At 40.2% G+C, this 17,799-nt stretch overlaps 1 protein-coding gene across 2 annotated transcripts in view; it reads left to right on the top strand.

The window, feature by feature from the left end:
• Window positions 1–17,799, top strand: part of CNTNAP5 (contactin associated protein family member 5) — a 296,748-nt gene that overhangs the window by 244,908 nt on the left and 34,041 nt on the right. For both annotated transcript variants that reach the window (XR_003559721.2, XM_027804376.2), the window contains exons 15-19: window positions 294–421; window positions 636–806; window positions 2,886–3,104; window positions 8,991–9,230; window positions 10,767–10,991. Coding sequence is in view for 1 of the 2 variants with exons in the window: in XM_027804376.2 (XP_027660177.1) it covers window positions 294–421; window positions 636–806; window positions 2,886–3,104; window positions 8,991–9,230; window positions 10,767–10,991 (983 nt within the window). In the remaining variant the exon portion in view is untranslated. The remainder of the gene's footprint in view (window positions 1–293; window positions 422–635; window positions 807–2,885; window positions 3,105–8,990; window positions 9,231–10,766; window positions 10,992–17,799) is intronic.

Raw genomic sequence — 17,799 nt, 5'->3', positions numbered from 1 at the left:
GCACTCTGCCTTGGCTTTGCAATCACTCTGCACAGCTGCACAGTTACCATACCAGACAGTATCATATAACCAAATACAGCATCTTCAGTGATCAATACTATGTATAAGCATAAAGCATACATGTGCACATATGTATCTTAAGCAGTATGTACTGGTCACAGCTCTTGTAGGCATTTCTGCAAAAGACCTTTCATCTTTAAGTGAGCATCTTCAAATATTGCTTCGCATAAGGAATGCTGGGGATCCTGTCTGTGGTTAATCTGTCTCTTTTTGGTTTGTTTATTATAATCCAGGGCAAATGATACCGGCCTCCTTGCTTTCAAAGACCATTTGCCTGTAACTCAGATAGTCATCACTGACACGAACAGATCAAATTCTGAGGCTGCTTGGAAAATCGGCCCTTTGCGTTGCTATGGAGACAGTGAGTACCAGCTCTTCTCAATTTCCATAGGTACAGAATGTTCCCTCTTTCTTTTTGTTTGGGGAGTGTGTGTGTCTTTATTTTTTTAATTATTATGATTATTTTTACTTTTATTTTTTTAAATGTATTTATCTGATGAAGGTAGCTCTCCATGTGCAGCTTGCAGCTGCTCTCCTGTGCCAATTAACTATAGAGAAGGGGGTTGTGTTTGCAGGGCAGTTCTGGAACGCTGCTTCCTTCAACACGGAGGCTTCCTACCTGCACTTCCCCACCTTCCACGCCGAGGTCAGCGCAGACATCTCCTTCTTCTTCAAAACTTCCGCTGTCTCTGGGGTATTCTTGGAAAACCTTGGGATTAAAGACTTCATACGAGTTGAAATTAACTGTAAGTTTCACTGCCGAGGAATCTTTGGTGATTTGACAGGTGCAGGGAGGTGGGAAGGACATATTTTCTTCTGTCTTGAGATGGTTGGAGATGCCTGAAAAGGATAAGGTGGAGACATAAAGAATCATTAATGTAGACTTACCTACCTCTCCTCTCAGCTTCCCTGTACAGCCTTGGTCATTACACTTAATCTTGTTATGGCTAGGTTTATCTTTCGCAAACAAACAGGTGAGTGAATTCACTTTTTCAACGCTGATATCAATGTAATTTTTTTTCCCTTTAGAGAAAAAGCTATGGGTTAGGTGTACATGTAGACTGTAATTTTAGTTGGAAGATGAAAAATTCAATACAACCACTCTGATGGTTACCTTTATTTCTGTATCAGTACATACCCAGTCTGATGCAGCCCTAGTGTTTCAGAGGAACTCTTGTGTATGGTACAGCTATGAGGTGACTCTACGAAGAACAGGATGCTAATGCAAGATAAGTCAGTCACAGTTGTAATAGGCCTTGAATACTTCAAAATCTTGTAAGCGACTGCTGTGTAACTGCTACTCCGTATATAAAGGAAAGTACCAGGGAAATTAATTAGTGAGGTTTTACCTCACTCCTGATGACTTCAAATATTTATTAGTGACAAAAGAGTACTGTGGCTTTGACATGAAATATGACTTCTGTATTCCCAATTCTGTCAAGCTTAGGAAAAACAAACTGAATGCTATGCATGTTGTAATATGCTTATAATAACCCCAACATAAAATTTAATAAAACAGGGCCCCAAGGCCCTTTGATTCATTAAACCAATGGTAAATGTCATGGTGCATTATCACAAGGTAATGAAGTATGATTTACTGTTAATTGCACATCAAAGTCCAATTTGGTTGTACTTGAGTGTACTGCATTTCAGTCTTAGGGAAACAGAAGTAAAAATGGCATTTTGAGTACAACAAATACTGCAAACCGTGAAGAGGATTGTTGTGAAAGCTTTTGTGCGTGTGTTAAATCTTTACTCCTAGAGAAACGAGTTATTTAGAAGTTTGGGAAGGTCTTGTCTTTTAAACTTTAGGCTTCTCATTAGTAGTTTGGTGTTGTGTTTCTTGCTGCCAGATGGAACTTGCAGCCTAAAGGCCTTGTATCAAGGAAGCTCTGCAGACCAGCTGCTTCGAAGGGAAGCAGCCTTTTAGCAGATGCAGGGGCTCAGAATAGATCTTTGTCTATCCCTATGGAGTGTTTCCTATCTTAACTGTCTAAGAAGCAGCTTCCAAAACCAGACCTATCCAATTTGTTGGGTTTGAAATAACAGGTTTTTTATGAATTTTCAATCCACAACCTTCTGGTTGTATGGTCTGCGGACCTTGTTCTTAGCCTTTCTGCTGTATTTAGCATTTTAGAAAGAGGAATAATAATCAGTAGCAGGAATATTAAAAGTTCTGGCCCCCTTCAGGCTTCCAGCAGAGCAAGATGGACTCCTTTATATGGCGGTTTGCCGATTATCATCCTGTTTCTAGGAGCCCTGTTATCTCCGGACATTTGTTACATATGCCTCTTTAGTTTCGGATCACCAGTGAACTAGTTTTGCTCATCTGTTTTTCCTTGCTTCTTGGGTCAGGCTTATTCAGGCAAATGAATGCTTGTAGGATCCTCTCCTACCACATGCAGCCGAATTCTGTAATTGTGAAGTACGTACATTTTGAAAGATTTAGTCAGAAAGAGCTCTTTCACCCTTTCTCCTGTCTTGGCATTATTTGTCCAAAACCTTTTGCTGCCATTGTATGACTTTTGTACAGTATTAGGCACTCTTACTTCAAAAAGAGAACTGCTGTTTCTAGATCACTGTAATTGCTATACCAAAAAAAGGATGGGTACCCACAGCCAAGCATAATCACAGCAGAGATCAAAGAGTGAGGCTGCAGGCTTAGATTTACGTATAAGCTGCTGTGCAGGAGATGGGAGGTAAATGATGCTGTACTATTTGCTGACATAAAAGTTAATGGACCCTGTATTTATGTAAGATTTCTTGATGTCAAAACCACAATTTAATTCAGACCTTCACTTCTTCTTCACATCTGTTTATTCCAGCCCCCAAAGAGATCACCTTCTCCATAGATGTTGGGAATGGCCCCACAAAAGCCACCGTGCAGTCTCCCACACCCCTGAATGACAACCAGTGGCACTACGTGCGAGCGGAGAGGAACCTCAAGCAAACCTCCCTCCAGGTGGACAACCTCCCTAAGAAGGTTCTGGAGGCACCTGCGGAGGGGCACTTCCGCTTACAGCTCAACAGCCAGCTCTTTGTAGGTAAGGACCATATAAGAGTTTCTGTAGATACATACAGTATTTCTATGTCCGTACCTTGGTAATGCTATTGTTTTATCATTGAGCTTGCATATGGTGAAGTAATTCTGCTCTCTCCTCCTCCACTTCTGCACAGGCAACATAAAGTTAACCCAAACTACTGCCTTTACACTCAAAGCGCTAACCATAGTTTAACCATACTATACTAGATGGTGGTTTTAGGGTCTGACATTGCTTGAAACATATTTATTGCTGACGAATTCATAGTATTTCTTCTTGTGCAGTTCTGGCTGTGTAATTTGCTGTAGGAAATGTGATCTCTCTTTTTAGATGGAATGTAAAAGGCACAAATTTGTCATATAAGTTTCTGGGGCAAAGCCTGATGACAATATGGTCTTAAAGTCTGTTCCTTCAGGCATGTCTGCCAAGACCCTTATTTGGCCATGGCGTGCATGTGTGAGAGAACAATGAACACAGTCAAAGCAAATACAATTATTTTAACTGACAGTGATCTTTCAAAGGGAAAAAAATTTAAAAAAGAAAAAAAAATTAAAAATCTCTGTTTGCATATAGTTTGTTTCCCCATCTCCCTTGCAAATGAAATCTAAATTGGGACCAGCTTGTATTTGAGAATATAATCAGGGATTACCAAGGGACTTCTCCCTTGTCTATATTCAAACACTGTCTTTCTGAGTAATCCGCTCAGTGATGGAGTGGGTTGTAACCTGCTTCTTATTCAGGGTCGCTCAGGTAACTACCAATTCTTTCCTTAAAATGGATTCTCTTACTTAGTTGAAATGCTGTAGCAAACCTCAATCTGTCAATTCATTTTAATAAAGTTTATCTGTGTATCTACACCCTTTGATTTAAGAAGGTTTTGGAGTATTTATTATATGAGCTTTTTATAGTGTTTGTGTGCAGTAATTACTGGGCTCTGTACATAAGGAATGAATCTAATAAATAGATATAGCTGCATCAATGGCTAGGAGTCCTTCCCGCATAGCTGTTGATTTATACGTAAAATGATCTCTGATAGACTCAGCCAGCGGAAGTTTCAGTGAAGAACTCACAGAAGGGAGGCTTAACACTCACAGTGCAAGGTTTCTGTCTTCTGGTATGAAGCATGCTGCTGATCGCTTGTTTCTCAATATGCTAATATGATCCTAAGAACATGTTCTACAGGAGGCCAGGCCTGAAGGCAGTGGGGTTGGGCTGCTAGACACCTTAGAAACATCAGAGAAATCTAGCCAAGGTACTGTTTCCATTTAGAAAAAAATTACTGAATTTAATGACTGGATAGACTTTTGCAAATTTTTGGTTGTGTCTTTTTAAAGGAGTAAAAACGATGGATTTATCATAAGTCATCTATATCTACTGCTTACCATCTCACATCTGCCTATAAGCTTGCTTCTCTGCCTCAGAAAAATAAACAGGTTACATCCACGAACTTCATGATGGTTTTGAAGTGACATAATCGATGAATTGCATCATGGAAATTCATGGTACTTAAGGACCACAACAGAGAAATGTGCCAACAGGAACCCTTGTCAGCAAAGACAAATGCAAAGCCTTGCACCTGGAACAGATTAGCATCATGTATCTATACAAGCTAAGGACTGAGTGGATGGGTAGCAGCTGTGCAGAAAAGGTCAAGTTGCTTTTGGTGGATAAGTGAATCTGTACCTCGTCTAAATATAGCAGGGCTTTGAGGAACAGGTTGGACCAGTTGATCCCTGCAGTGACTTCCAACCTAAATTTTTCTCTGCTTATACTTAATATATACACTGAACTCTAGGACATAGTTACTTTATCTCAGCCAAGGGGTGAAAAGTTCTCATTGTGCAGTAAATAGATGCATTCAGTTGTCCATCCACACTTTTACTGAACCCTGAACAAAAGGGACTGAAAACCTAATTTTTTAGGAGTGTTTTTTCAGCCCATGCCTTTACCACAGTGAAGGCCAAAACTGTCTGTGACTTCCTGACTTTTCCTCAGAGCAGCAGAAGAGATGGAAACCTGGGCAGCCTCCTGATTATGACACTGTTTGTCCCTGGGTGTGCTCCAGGAAAAGGTGGCAGAAGTCCAGCAACACAGAGATGTGGCATTAGTTGTCTCTGCTGAAGGTCTTATTCCGTTCTCTAATAGGAAGCAACTGATTTAATACCTCAGCCATGCAGAGTGAATTTTATCCCATCTGAAAAATAAATGCATAAACGACATTGTAAAAAGGAAAGAAGCATCAGCACATAATATTATTCACCACTCCCCCTATAATCCACAAGATATTTGTTTCTGCAGCGTTCTGCATGCTGACAGTGATTAAGGGGTTTCCAACCTAAATGATTCTATGTGGCAGGCTCCTGTGGTAGCTTTCTCTGTGGGCAAAGTGGAGGGGAGAAATGACTTTTCATTGCCAGTACACTCAAAATCAAACAAGCTTGGATTTTAAAGCAGCCTAAAAGAGTTCGAAAACCGTTTCTCTGGGGGTTTTTTTTGTGGGTCTTGGGTATCTGGCTGCTTTAGGCTGGTTTGTAATCTTCAGTCACAGCATGGTTATCCTTACACCTGGCTATGTTTCTTCTGTTAATTAAAAATATTACAGCTGAAGGAGCAAACTCCAAACAAATGTACAGGCTAGATAATATCAGCTGCACTGAACTGCCCAGCAACATGCTCGTTTGGCATGTTACTTGCTTTGAAGGGACAGACAAAAATCATTCTTTCCAATGGACAGTTACTTTCACCATTCAAGATGAGTGACATCCTTTTGGGTGGTGCAGCTGGCTCCTGGTATATCCCTGTGGTCCTGGAGGAGGTGTGCCGTCATCTCTTCTCATGGTGTAGTCTGAGCTGAAACCGTCTTATCTAGTGGAGGAGGCATGACCATAACACTCCAGTGTGGGAAGGGGAGGGAAAAGAGTCCTTGCAGACCTCCTTGAGAACAAGGTTTGCAGTCAGACTGGTAACACCAGAGAAGCAAAATAAAAAGCTAAGAAGTTAATTTGATGCATAAAGCCTTGATCAGAAGTTTTTGTGCCTCATTTGGTACGTTAAGACTAGCAAAGTTAAGTCCTTCGGTTCCTGATTTTGTCTTCAGAGCAAAGTGAGGAATTCTTGGGTGAAACTCCTCTGTCTTGTTGTAGACAGTCCAAATGCAACATACTCCAGAATCAATATCTGAGAAACTTCCTTGGGAAACAGAGAAAAGGAAGGAGAGGAAAAGAAGACACATAATTTGTTTACTGTTACTGTATTTAAAGGAACCTGTAGACCTTTGGAATATTCTGGAGGCCAGGAGGAGGAAATAATGCTTGTGTACCCTGACTGCTTTGTACAAATTTCAGTTTGAGACCAACAAGTGTGACTTGGATTTTTTCTGAGGAATACCATAGCAAGTTCTACTTCTGAATAATAATAATTATGATTTTCATGCTCCCGTGCCCTTTCCTGTTCTTTGTATATAGTTACATAAAGCAAGAATGCTCCTAATACTTATTCACATTGCTTTAAGCCTCCCTAATCCAGCTCTTACCAACAAAAAGTCCTTTGCTTTTTAAAGCAAATCCTCAATTCATTGATAGAATGTTAATTATTTAGCCAATTGTGTTACCAGGCTACACTATGTGTACTCAGTTGTAAGAATCTTGCCCCCTCCTCTCAGACTTTCTCTTCCTCGCCACAAGGCTTCTCAGTAAAATTCAGCTGCGTAAATACCTTGCTGAACACAACATGTCTCATTTGACTGTCACTTCCACTCAACAACGAACACCTTTAACCTTGGTGTTTACGGTCCTGAGCTTTATCCTAAAACCTGTTTTCCTGATCAAAACATTTAGGTCACATCCATGAAATTGCCTAGTCACACAGGCCTCTTAGAATAGGAAGAATCTGTGATGCTTAATTTGGGGAAGAGCTTTGTTTGTTTGTTTTCAGGTTTTCTCTGTTTTGCAGGAATGTATTCGAAGATTAGGTCTAGTCATTTGAATGACGCTGCCCAAATAAATGCCCAGCTAATAAACAGATTTGCTTAATTGATACTCTGTGGATCTAGGACCATATAGATGGTCTTTGTTAACCTCTATACTCTCCAGGCACTAGAAGAGGAGAAGAGTGAGAAATTTACTTTATATGGCTTTCCAAAGTGCTTTAGAGAGCAAGCAGTAAGAATATGGGTATTCAATAAATATGACATCTGTGGGATAGTTAGCAATAGTTTGTACTCATTCTTTAAATGTTACAGGTGGGATTTGTATGTGTGCAGGGAGAAGAGGCAAGGGAACTGTCATTTATCCTTGTAATATTTGTGATTCCCTCCCATGCAAAAAAAAAAAAAAACAACAACAGAGTAACCAGTAACCCTAGAGGGAGAAATCACATTTCTACTTATTTGGACATTACTGGAAATTCTGTATGGAATGTTTGGGTTTGGGGCAAAACCTCCAAAGAAAAGGATTGTGTGCACAGTGCAGCAAATGCAGAAGGCCTGATTCTTGTGCTCAGATGACCTTCAAAATAAGTAAGCTAACATTTGCTCACCTCAAAAAAAGAGCGGGTTAAAGAAGGATTTGAAAATATTTGTTTCTCTGAGAAAGGCATCATAAAATTAGCATGAAATAAACTTGTCTCACACATACTATCTATAGTTCAATTACTCTAATTCAAATCCACTATTTTTGCTATCAGTGTACCAGAAAGAAAAATATGCTAGAATAGTATCACGGAACAGTAGGGTTTTGGTGAGATTGCTTTTAATGCTGTTGCTTCATTCTCTTAGTTTGCAGAAGTCTTGCTTTAATTAATTTATGAAAAAACAGATGATCTTCTGTAGGTACTTATCGAAAGATGTAATCTCTTATCTCATGCACTTTGATATAGAACAAACTTCTACAGAAGAATAATTTGAAAAGGTTACTTCATACTGCTTTTGCGAGAGAGTCACCAATGAAGCTAGCATTTCAGGGCCTACAAAGGCTGGTAACTCATGAACTAGAATGAGGTTTCTTAGCAGCAATCAAAATTGCAGTATCTTCAAAAGCAAAACATTGGCAACTGCCAAACGAAACCTACAATAAGAAAACTGGTGATGTTTTCACAAAGTACTCAAACATTTGTCATTATTATTCTCAGAGACTACCTCTCATGGGAAAAGCGTCTTTGTTGTAATACTGTTAGCTATTTCATTGGGCAGATAAAGTAGTTAGCTGGTGGTGACTGAACTGCCTTCTTGCATATATCCATACAGGCCTGGTCTTTAGAAAGAAATGCAGTTATTTTTAACAATTGTAATAAATAACACAACTGTGACGTGAACTCATGTTTCTTGCCTACAACAAATGTTCACATGCAACATCAGGTTGGGCAGTCATGCATAAATTCCGACTCAAGCCATTTTCCTTCAGCCAGCAGGTCTGGTGCTGAACATGATTCATCCCTGCTATCTGGACCCATCAGCATTTGTAACTCACCTGCTGTTGGGATTAGGGTGTTATTTATACTTTGTACTATGGCAACAAATAGAAAAAAGAACATTTTAGGTTTGGGTTTCTCATGTATTAGATGATATGCAGACGTACGATAACAAAGCTAATCTTCTTCCCAAATGAATTTGCAGTTTAAATGCCAGACAGGGCAGTAGATAAGGCGGGAAAGAGAAGAATGACAAGAAGAAAAGTGTCACATACAGCTTTTTAGTCCTTTCGTAAAGATAAATAGAGACCTCTAGTTTCCAGGGCTGTCCATCTGTCATCTTTTACCACTGTATGCATTGATGTAATAGATAATATTTAAAAAAAATCATGGATTCATGTTTGTATCTCTGGATTGGACTTCAGGACTTTGATTACTGTGCACACTCACCAAAGAATGAATGTCCTTTTTTCTCTTTTTCAGGGGGAACAGCTTCCAGACAAAAGGGCTTTTTGGGGTGCATTCGATCTCTGCATTTAAATGGGCAGAAACTTGACCTTGAAGAGAGAGCTAAAATGACACCTGGTGTTAAACCTGGATGTCCAGGACATTGCAGCAGTTACGGTAACCTGTGCCATAATGGAGGAAAGTGTGTGGAGAAGTATAATGGTTACTCCTGTGACTGTACCAGCTCAGCCTACGAAGGACCTTTCTGCAAGGAAGGTGGGCCAAAGTCCCTAGGGGTCTCTGAATTACAGCACAGTTTCATCTTTGTCAGCTTTGTGTCCCCCACATTACAAGAAGTTCTAATATCAGCTGTCCCTTTAGCATTACTAAGCACTTCTCTTAAGCAGGCTGTAACACCTCCTTTTGTGGATTTCAGTGATGGCCCCAGAAATTAAAATGCTGATAGTTGTACTATTAAAGTTACCAACTATATCCCACTATGATTCCTGTATTCAATTGCATATAAGTTGGGTAAGTCATTAACAAATAGGGCTGAAATTTTTCATAACAGTTGCCTGCCCATGTCTGAATGTTTAGTTTGCCTGTTTTTAAACTTCATCCACGTTAACAAAATCTTCAGAGCTTTTCTTTACAGAGTTTTGGGGCAATGGTGTGACAAAAAGAGGTAGTCATCTTATGGGTTTTTGCCATTCCTGTGACAACCCATCCAAATGTTAAGAGATTTTAAAAATAAGCATGAAATATTCAGGAGAAAAATGGTTCACATGGTTTGGTCTCTGGTGAATGTGTCCTCACTGAACCTTTCTGGTGGCTCACAGGAGATGTTGCCAAGACCAGAAAAAGGAGCAGGGCAAATAAAGATCCAATGTAGATACAGCATGCTCTTTGGGAGTGGAAGGAACTGGCAAAACTCCTGCTCCATAACAACAAGGTGCAATGTGAGTGTTTTAATTTCCATGGCTGCCCCTCACCTCACAAACGCAGCAGGGTTACTGAGTGGGACACATCATCTGCCAGTGTAAATCCACTTAGTTGTACCGGAGCTGTGCTCACTAGCAGGAGCTGAGGGTTTGACACCAGTGCCATTAGAGGTGTAACAAATAACCACACAGTGCCCTGTTAGGGGATGCTGCTGTGGAGGTGGAGCTGCTTTACTGGGGAAAGTACTTGCAGTTGGTCTGTAGCTGAAGATATCACCATCCTGACTTCTCTATGCCTCACATTAGAAAAAATTGCTTTTATCACACCTGTATTTCATGGCCAGACTATGCCGTGATTATTGAAGACACAAGTTCTTGGGATCTGAGCATGCACAGGTAGATGTTTTTCTTCTTCTGGAGCTACCAAAGACAGCTTCCCGGACTGGCTTTCTTTGAGTCAATGTGTTGCTTTAATAATGACTTTGTTTAAACAGGAGACTGGAAAGCACAAATATGTTGTCTTTTGCGGGGGCAAGACAAAATACTGCCTTACCTGTTGGCTGTCAGAAGATGGTGAACTGGGCATTTGTTTGGCTGACAGACATTTTGGCCTGTTCCATGTTGTGGAGATCTGATTCCAGCACTTAAATAGCTGAATTTAGAGGCCTGTGCCCATACACTGTCCTTCTCTGTGCCAGACAGACAGACTGTAAGGAAGGACATGCTGCTTGTCCAAACCAAGGAACAGTGATGTCAGCTGGGTCAGGAGCAGTTGTCTGCTTCCAAGACAGTCACCTCATGTCCATGCCTGTCTGGGGGATCTGAAAATGCAGTAACTGAAATTATTCCCTTGGTGTATATCTGCTTTCAGAGGTTTCTGCAGTATTTGAAGCCGGCACTTCCATTACCTATATTTTCCAAGAACCTTATCCTGTCACAAAAAATGCAAGTACCCCAAGCTCTGCCATTTATGCGGATGCTGTCATGTCCAAGGAAAATATTGCATTTAGCTTTCTCACAGCGCATACTCCAAGCCTTCTGCTGTACATCAACACCTACTTTCATGAATATTTGGCTGTGATCCTCTCCAAGAATGGTAAGTGCTCTTGATTTGCTACCAAAGGGACACCAGTATAACTGTGTTAAGTGTTTTTTTGGGAGAATAATATAGAATTCTGCACTGATTTAAGTTCATTTCTGTGTCTGCAACTTTATCAACTTCATGGTATTCAGTTCATGCAAATGGCCATCACTCTTATTTATATCCCTTTATTTGGCATTCGGTGCCACACTTGCCTATTCAGTCTTTGAATAATCATGTTGTTGGGGCTTAAAATGTGCTTTGACTTTCATTTGGTAAGACCGTACAATAGCAATTCCTTGCTATTTATTCCACATTAGGCCTCCAAGGTAAGGGAATGAGAAATACCATGAATGTACAAGAGCACTCGGTGCAGAAATATAGTACAGTTTAACCTTTTGCATTGCTCTTCACTGGGTTGTTTCAATGGAGTATGGCTAGCACACCTGAATATTAAAGCGCCAGAAAATGTCAACATTTTCTAGGTTCACTGACCAAAACACGACCTGTAAATCTGTTTTCTGTTAAAAGGCACATGGTGTGGGGAGTTCTTGAAATCATGTAAAGATTTTAGGGGTTTAGTCCCTATGTCTTCTCAGTAAGATTCTGGCTCCTGAGTTCTTGCAATGCTTTCAGAAAACTCACTCCAGACAAACATCATCCTAGACAAATGGGGATGTTTGAATTATTCAAGAGTTATCAGGCACTGGAGCACTGGAAGTGATGAGTAAGCGTATTGGTGAGTCTCTAGCCTGTGGCAGAACAATAGAAAGTTAATGCTATGTGGTTGAATATGTACTTTTGACCCAATGACCCAGACCACTCTGAAAGTGTGTGAATTCCAAAGTAGGTAAGCTTTCAAGTACCATCAAATGAAACTATAAGGGGGAAACAAAAAAAAGAAGTTTTATTATCTGGATGGGCTTCGCACTGGTTTATCTCCTAGTTATGTCATGCAGCTAGCATTCAGGCTGGTATGGGATGAGTATCCAAATCCCTGGGAGGAGCAGCTGGGACAGTATCAGTCTGGACCCATCTCCCCTAACCAAAGGTGCAGCAGTGCGGTGGGACTACTACGGAAACCCTCTTTCCTCTCCCACCCAGTCCCAGACTTCCATCTCTGCTTTGCTCTCAGAGGGAAGTGATTATGATTTTCAGAAATATGAATATTCCAATGTGTAGCTCCAGGGTGGCAGAGGTTTGCTCCTGCTGAGGGTGAAACCTTGGAATCTGCTTCTCAGTTACACTTGGGTCTCTTGATGCCACTGAGGCAATCAAAAGTAGCCCTAAAGTGAGTGAAATGTAATATCAATTTAAAGCGCCTTCATTGCTGCCAGAGTAGTGTAAAATGACCTTAGAAACATGAGCCAATTGACTTTTATTGATGGAGTACAATCATAAGCAGGCTATAATTGTGAAGTTCTGGAAGGGGAGACTCTAATGGTGATTGCGAAAGGGGTTGGGATTAGGACACTGGGATCATCTCTTGTAGCAGCTCAGTGGGAGCAGAGATAAGCCTTGCGTTGTGGCTGCACCATCTGCAGGTCTCCGCTTTGGTTCAGATAGAGATAGAAACTCAGTGCTTCTGGAAATTAGGTAGAGCAGCTCTCAGCACACTCAGGCAAATGAAACAACGGTGGTTTTCTCAGACTTGTATCTCTATTTACTTGCTTGTAAAATGAAGATAACAGTAGTTTAGAGGGTTGGTGAGATGTCAGGCTCCAAAACTCTGCACTATGAATGTGCAAAGAATTATTAAGAGAACTAGCTGACCTTGATTAACTCCTGAGCTGACCTTAGTTAACTCCTGAAAGTCATTTTCAGGGTTGATCTGTGCATGCTACTGTGTCATTTTTTCAAGACAATCATTTCAGCATGTATATTCCTTCCCTTTTGTCCCAAATGTAATAATTTTTAAAAATCTCTTATCCTCTTATTTTTTGGTCTTGTTGGAATTGAAATTATTCCAATGAAAATAATGTTGAGATATGTTACTCTTTCTTCCTCCAAGAGGTTTATGCTTGCCATAAAGTTACTGGACTATGAATAACAATGTCCTTTGTAGCATTAAAAGGGAGTGCGATTCCGTCTCTTTTATTGGCTCATTTTCAAGGAAGCTTGCTGAGTCTGGCAGTGTGTAGTAGGACCTGAGCAGGTCCCTGCTGGATAACTGATAGGCTAAATAAAGGTTAGGCTCCTGGTGAAATGGGAATGGGCATTCTCACTTGAGAGGTGAACAGGAGTATTCTTTGCCATAACCCCAAGACCCTTTCCACTTGTTAAGAAATTATGCTGGAACAACCTATGTTAATGCTTCACCTTTTGTAAGTATTTTTCAAGCTACTACTTGTGTATCTTGTTATTTCTTTTTTCTATTAGCCACAAAATAATTAGGCAAATTATTAGTTAATAAGAGTGACAATGAGAAGAATATTTCTGGTACTTCAGACTTCTAGCGTTAAATATTTAACATAAAAGAAGTGAAAGTGTCTGCAAGGGTTATTCGTAGTTAGACTGTATTAAAAGGGGTTTATATGAAAGTGAACTTGTATAGGCAGCTATGGTCTAATGCAGTCAGGTGTGAAATATTACCTGTAAAATCAATTGGGTTTGGTAAAATTAATTTAATCATATTTAATGCCAATACACTTTGTACTGAGAGTCTGTAAAGAAGTTCCTATCATCAGAACATACAGTACGTATTGATTGAGACACTAGAATTGTGGTAGTAAAATGATTCATTTAGAGATCAAACAGGCCAGTGTCAGGTCGGGGAAAGGAAATAAAATCTCCACATGCCCACTTGTGGCTTCACCCATCCAGATCAATGCTGTCCACACACAAGGTCCCTGCAGTGCTTGGAGCCTTAGAGGGCAGGTGGTTCATGAAGGAGATAAAAGTTATGACAGATGTTGGGTACCACCATACATCAATGTAGAAGATACAACTCTAGACCTATACTGATTACCTCCTTCTATAAAACGAGATGCTCAACAGGATCTAGCAGCTAATATTTCTAGAAATGGTTCCCACCCAAAGAACTTATCTATATCACAAGGTTGTTCTTGCCTCTGATCAATTGGCTCATGTCCTGGCAGCTTATGGGTAAGTTTTCAAAAGCTGATGTTTTTAAAGATGACTTAGGGATTCTTTCTGCCATTAGTTAATAGTTATGCTTCTAAATCTTTGACAATTGCAGGCAATAACTTAGCATTGTCCTCCCCAGTCTTAATATTGTACCCATGGAGTTTCAAATTACACATGTACATTGATGTGTATGCATTGTATATAGATGGGTATGTGTACATGTATATAGATGGGCATTTATATGTGTATATAGATATATACATATGTGGTATGTAAAGCTCACATAGTCCCATTGATCCCACATCCAAAAGATTAGCAGTACTGTAATAATTGACAGTGCTTTTTTAATATCAGTGCTGCAGAAAATTCAAGTTATAGTGCTCATTACTAAGCTACAGAAAATGGGTAAACATCTCTAATTAGCCTTTTCAGTGGGTCAGTCCACAGAAGGTTTTGATATCATGAGAAGCTACGGCAAAGAAAGTAGTATTTTTTTCTTTCCCAGGCTAAATTTTCACTGTACATTTTTGCATCTACAGAGATTTCAGCAAGTTACCAGTACCTTAGCACTATTATCTTTGTCTTAATCCCTAAAGACAATAATTGATGGGGGAGAAAAACTGTTGCTGCTTCTCCATGCTCTGTTCTTCCTCCCCCCCTGCAAATAATTAAATATTATATGAATATGATGAAGTATATTGTCTAGAAAATGTTTTCCCAAGTCTTTGATTCTCCATGTTGTTGGCTTTCTCTGTGGAAACAATACAATACCTGATCCAGAAAAACAGCAGATAGCCAGATGGAAGAAAAGAGATAGAATCTCAAACAGCGATTGAAAATTTATCTGTATTTATTATCTGATCTCATAAGAAACTAAAAAATTTCAGTATTTTTTTCTTTGTTTCTATCCAGTACCTATTGCCATCACAGTGAGCTCTGTTCTCAAAATCTTTTGTAAAGCAGGACTCTGAAATCGCATAGGAAAGATTAAAGAGAAGGAAAAAACATAGTTAAAAAAAAAAAGTACAAATGAAAGCAGCTTGAGTAATTCTTCTGTTAAGTTTCTGATACTCACTAAATAGCAGGACCTAGATCAAGTCCTATCTGCCCTGTCCTATAAGGTCTTGAAATCAGTTGACACATGAAGTAAATGCGAAAAGAAAACAAAATCTGTAATAGAGCTAAGCTGAATTAATACCGTACAAAAAATAAGCCAATGTCATCAGTGAGAAGCTACTGGGTGGGTTGTTGTTTTTTTTTCAATAAACTAGAAATCTACTGTAAGCTCCTCCTGTCTCTAAGTCAGAAGTAGCCTTTCTGTTGAAGACATGTAAATTCTCCTTGCTGTTTCTGCTTTACAAGTCTGTTGAGCTGCATTTCCAGCAACTTTTCTCAAGCAAACCCCAAACTATTGTCATTCATTGGAAAGAAAGGTAAAAAATCTAGTTCAATCTTCGAGACAAAGAATCTTTTGATTCCATTCACGCTGTGTGCTCTGGAGTTCAGTGGGGCAAAACTAAAATAATTGTGGAAAACTTCCTGAAACACTGAGGTGGGTTTTGGAGGTGATTTTTCTGGTTCTTTAGCTTTACTACCTTGCGGGTTTATGTTTTGGGATGTGGGTACCACGTAGCTAACATAACTGTGGCAGAAAGACCCTCAAGGCTATACTATTGCTAGCACTATTGTCTTTTTTTGAGAGCACCTTCTGGCTCATAGACTTCGAACACCCATTAAACAACCTTTACAATTTATGTGACTGAAGTGGAAAATAGTGCCAAGCTTCAGGTACAGTTATTTTTAACAGATCAGAAGTGCAGAAGACAGCTTTGTTGAGGAGACTAGTTTTCAAGCAACTGTCTGTGAGTGACTGAGGGGCAACCCCAGTCTATTCACAGCCATTACGTGATTTCATATGGCAGATAGGACTATATATCTTCTAAATACAACTTCAAGCAATTGTTGTAGTTGGCCCTGAAAGCTTATGTTATTTACTGAGTGAGGGGCCGGTGAGAGTCTGAGTGGGAATGGTGAATGTAAAAGAAATCTTCCCCATGGCCTGTAAATGGGAAGCTGGCTGTGGCACTGTGAGTAAATAGAGTTGGGATGGCAGATCTCCCAACCAGTGTCTTTATGTAAACAGAGAAACTCCTGTGGGTATAAACAGCTCTGGTGCCTTGGGTGATTCTCTGCTTGTAAGCACACGTCACAGAAAATAGGAATGCTGCTTAGAGTTCTCAGTTCAAATCCAACACTAAAAAGTCTTTGCAGGAAGAGGTGAACTTGGCACCCAAACCCAGCTCTTTTTGTTTGTTTTAGCATATGGCACTAAATCTCTTAAGTATGCAAAACTAACTGGAAAGGAGAAGCAGCGACAACATTCAGCCAAGGACCGGCAGATTTCTTTATCTGCTTTCCAAGAGGAGAGAACTGAAAGATCTGCCTCATTAGCTGAATTCATGGACATGTTTGTACTTATGAAGATTATTTTGCCATACTGAAGGGTCAAGAGATGTTCTAGAGACCCACAAGGGAAAAACAAGGGAACTATAATTGAATTACATTGAGCAGGAAAGGTTGAGCGTGCAATTAATAATTGATCTGTGCTCTGCATGTATATAGACTGTCTTTGAACTCACCGGTATCTGGCATAAAACCCCAGACCACTGGCTGCAAATAATCAGCTAGGAAGAAGGCACACATTCCCATTTGCTTGGAGGAGGTGTTCATTTCCTAGAGGACATCAGTTCCTAGCTCACTTTTTGCAGTTGAAAAGTCATTTTTGTTGTTGGATTTCTGTGGAGCTGTCCTGAAAAGGGTGGGGAGGAAGGACAGAAGGTCGCAAACTTCTATGTTTAAATAGATGCTTGATACATATATGCTCTTCAATAATTCTGAAATTACAGTCTTAGAACTATTTTTGCCAAAATGTTTAGCCCTGAGAATTGATAGTAGCAACTTTTCAGTTATTCTTAAATTGTGAATTATCTGTGTTGTGGACATGAGAGCTGTGTAGTGAGAGCTGTAGCCCAGTAGGACTGCTGGCTCAGGTGTTGCCTTGGAGCACTGTAGCTGTTTCCAAACAGCACAAAGCCCAAGATAATACTACTTGAAAAAAACCTGAGTCCAAGGAAACTTTCTTCTCTATCTTGCTCGTAGTGTCCCTATTAGCATGTGTTTTTTTCTCATAACACACAAGTTATGCCGGCTGGATAATGAAAAGGTGACTTTGTCCCTCTCTGATGAAATTGGGTGTTTGTGCCTTAATCCTTATGACTGAGATTTGCCTTCAGGAATCCTAGGTTGAGACCAGGGGAAAAGTCTGGAGCAAGGAAGATGTACACTTGGTGGAAGAGGATCAGATCAGGGAATGCTTAAGCAAACTGGGCATACATAAATCCATGGGCCCTGGCAGGGTGCACCCAGGAGTGCTGAGGGAGCCGACAGATGGCTTTTCAAGGCCAATCAAGAAGCAATGGGCACAAACTGAAACACATGAGGTTTTGTCTGCAGGTCAGGAAACTTTTTTTTACTATGGGGATGACTGAGCACTGACACAACTTGTAGCAAATTATGAAGTCTCCATCCTTGGAAATACTCAAAAGCCATCTGAACATGGCCCTGGGCAGCCAGCTCTAAGTGTCCCTGCCTGAGTGGGGGGCAGGGGGTGGATGGCATGACCTCAGAGGTCTCTTCCAACATCAGCCGTTCTATGATACTGTGACAGATCGCAGAA

Source organism: Falco cherrug, chromosome 8, assembly GCF_023634085.1.
Source record: "Falco cherrug isolate bFalChe1 chromosome 8, bFalChe1.pri, whole genome shotgun sequence".
Lineage (NCBI taxonomy): Eukaryota > Metazoa > Chordata > Aves > Falconiformes > Falconidae > Falco > Falco cherrug.
This window is presented reverse-complemented; position numbering and strand designations above follow the sequence as displayed.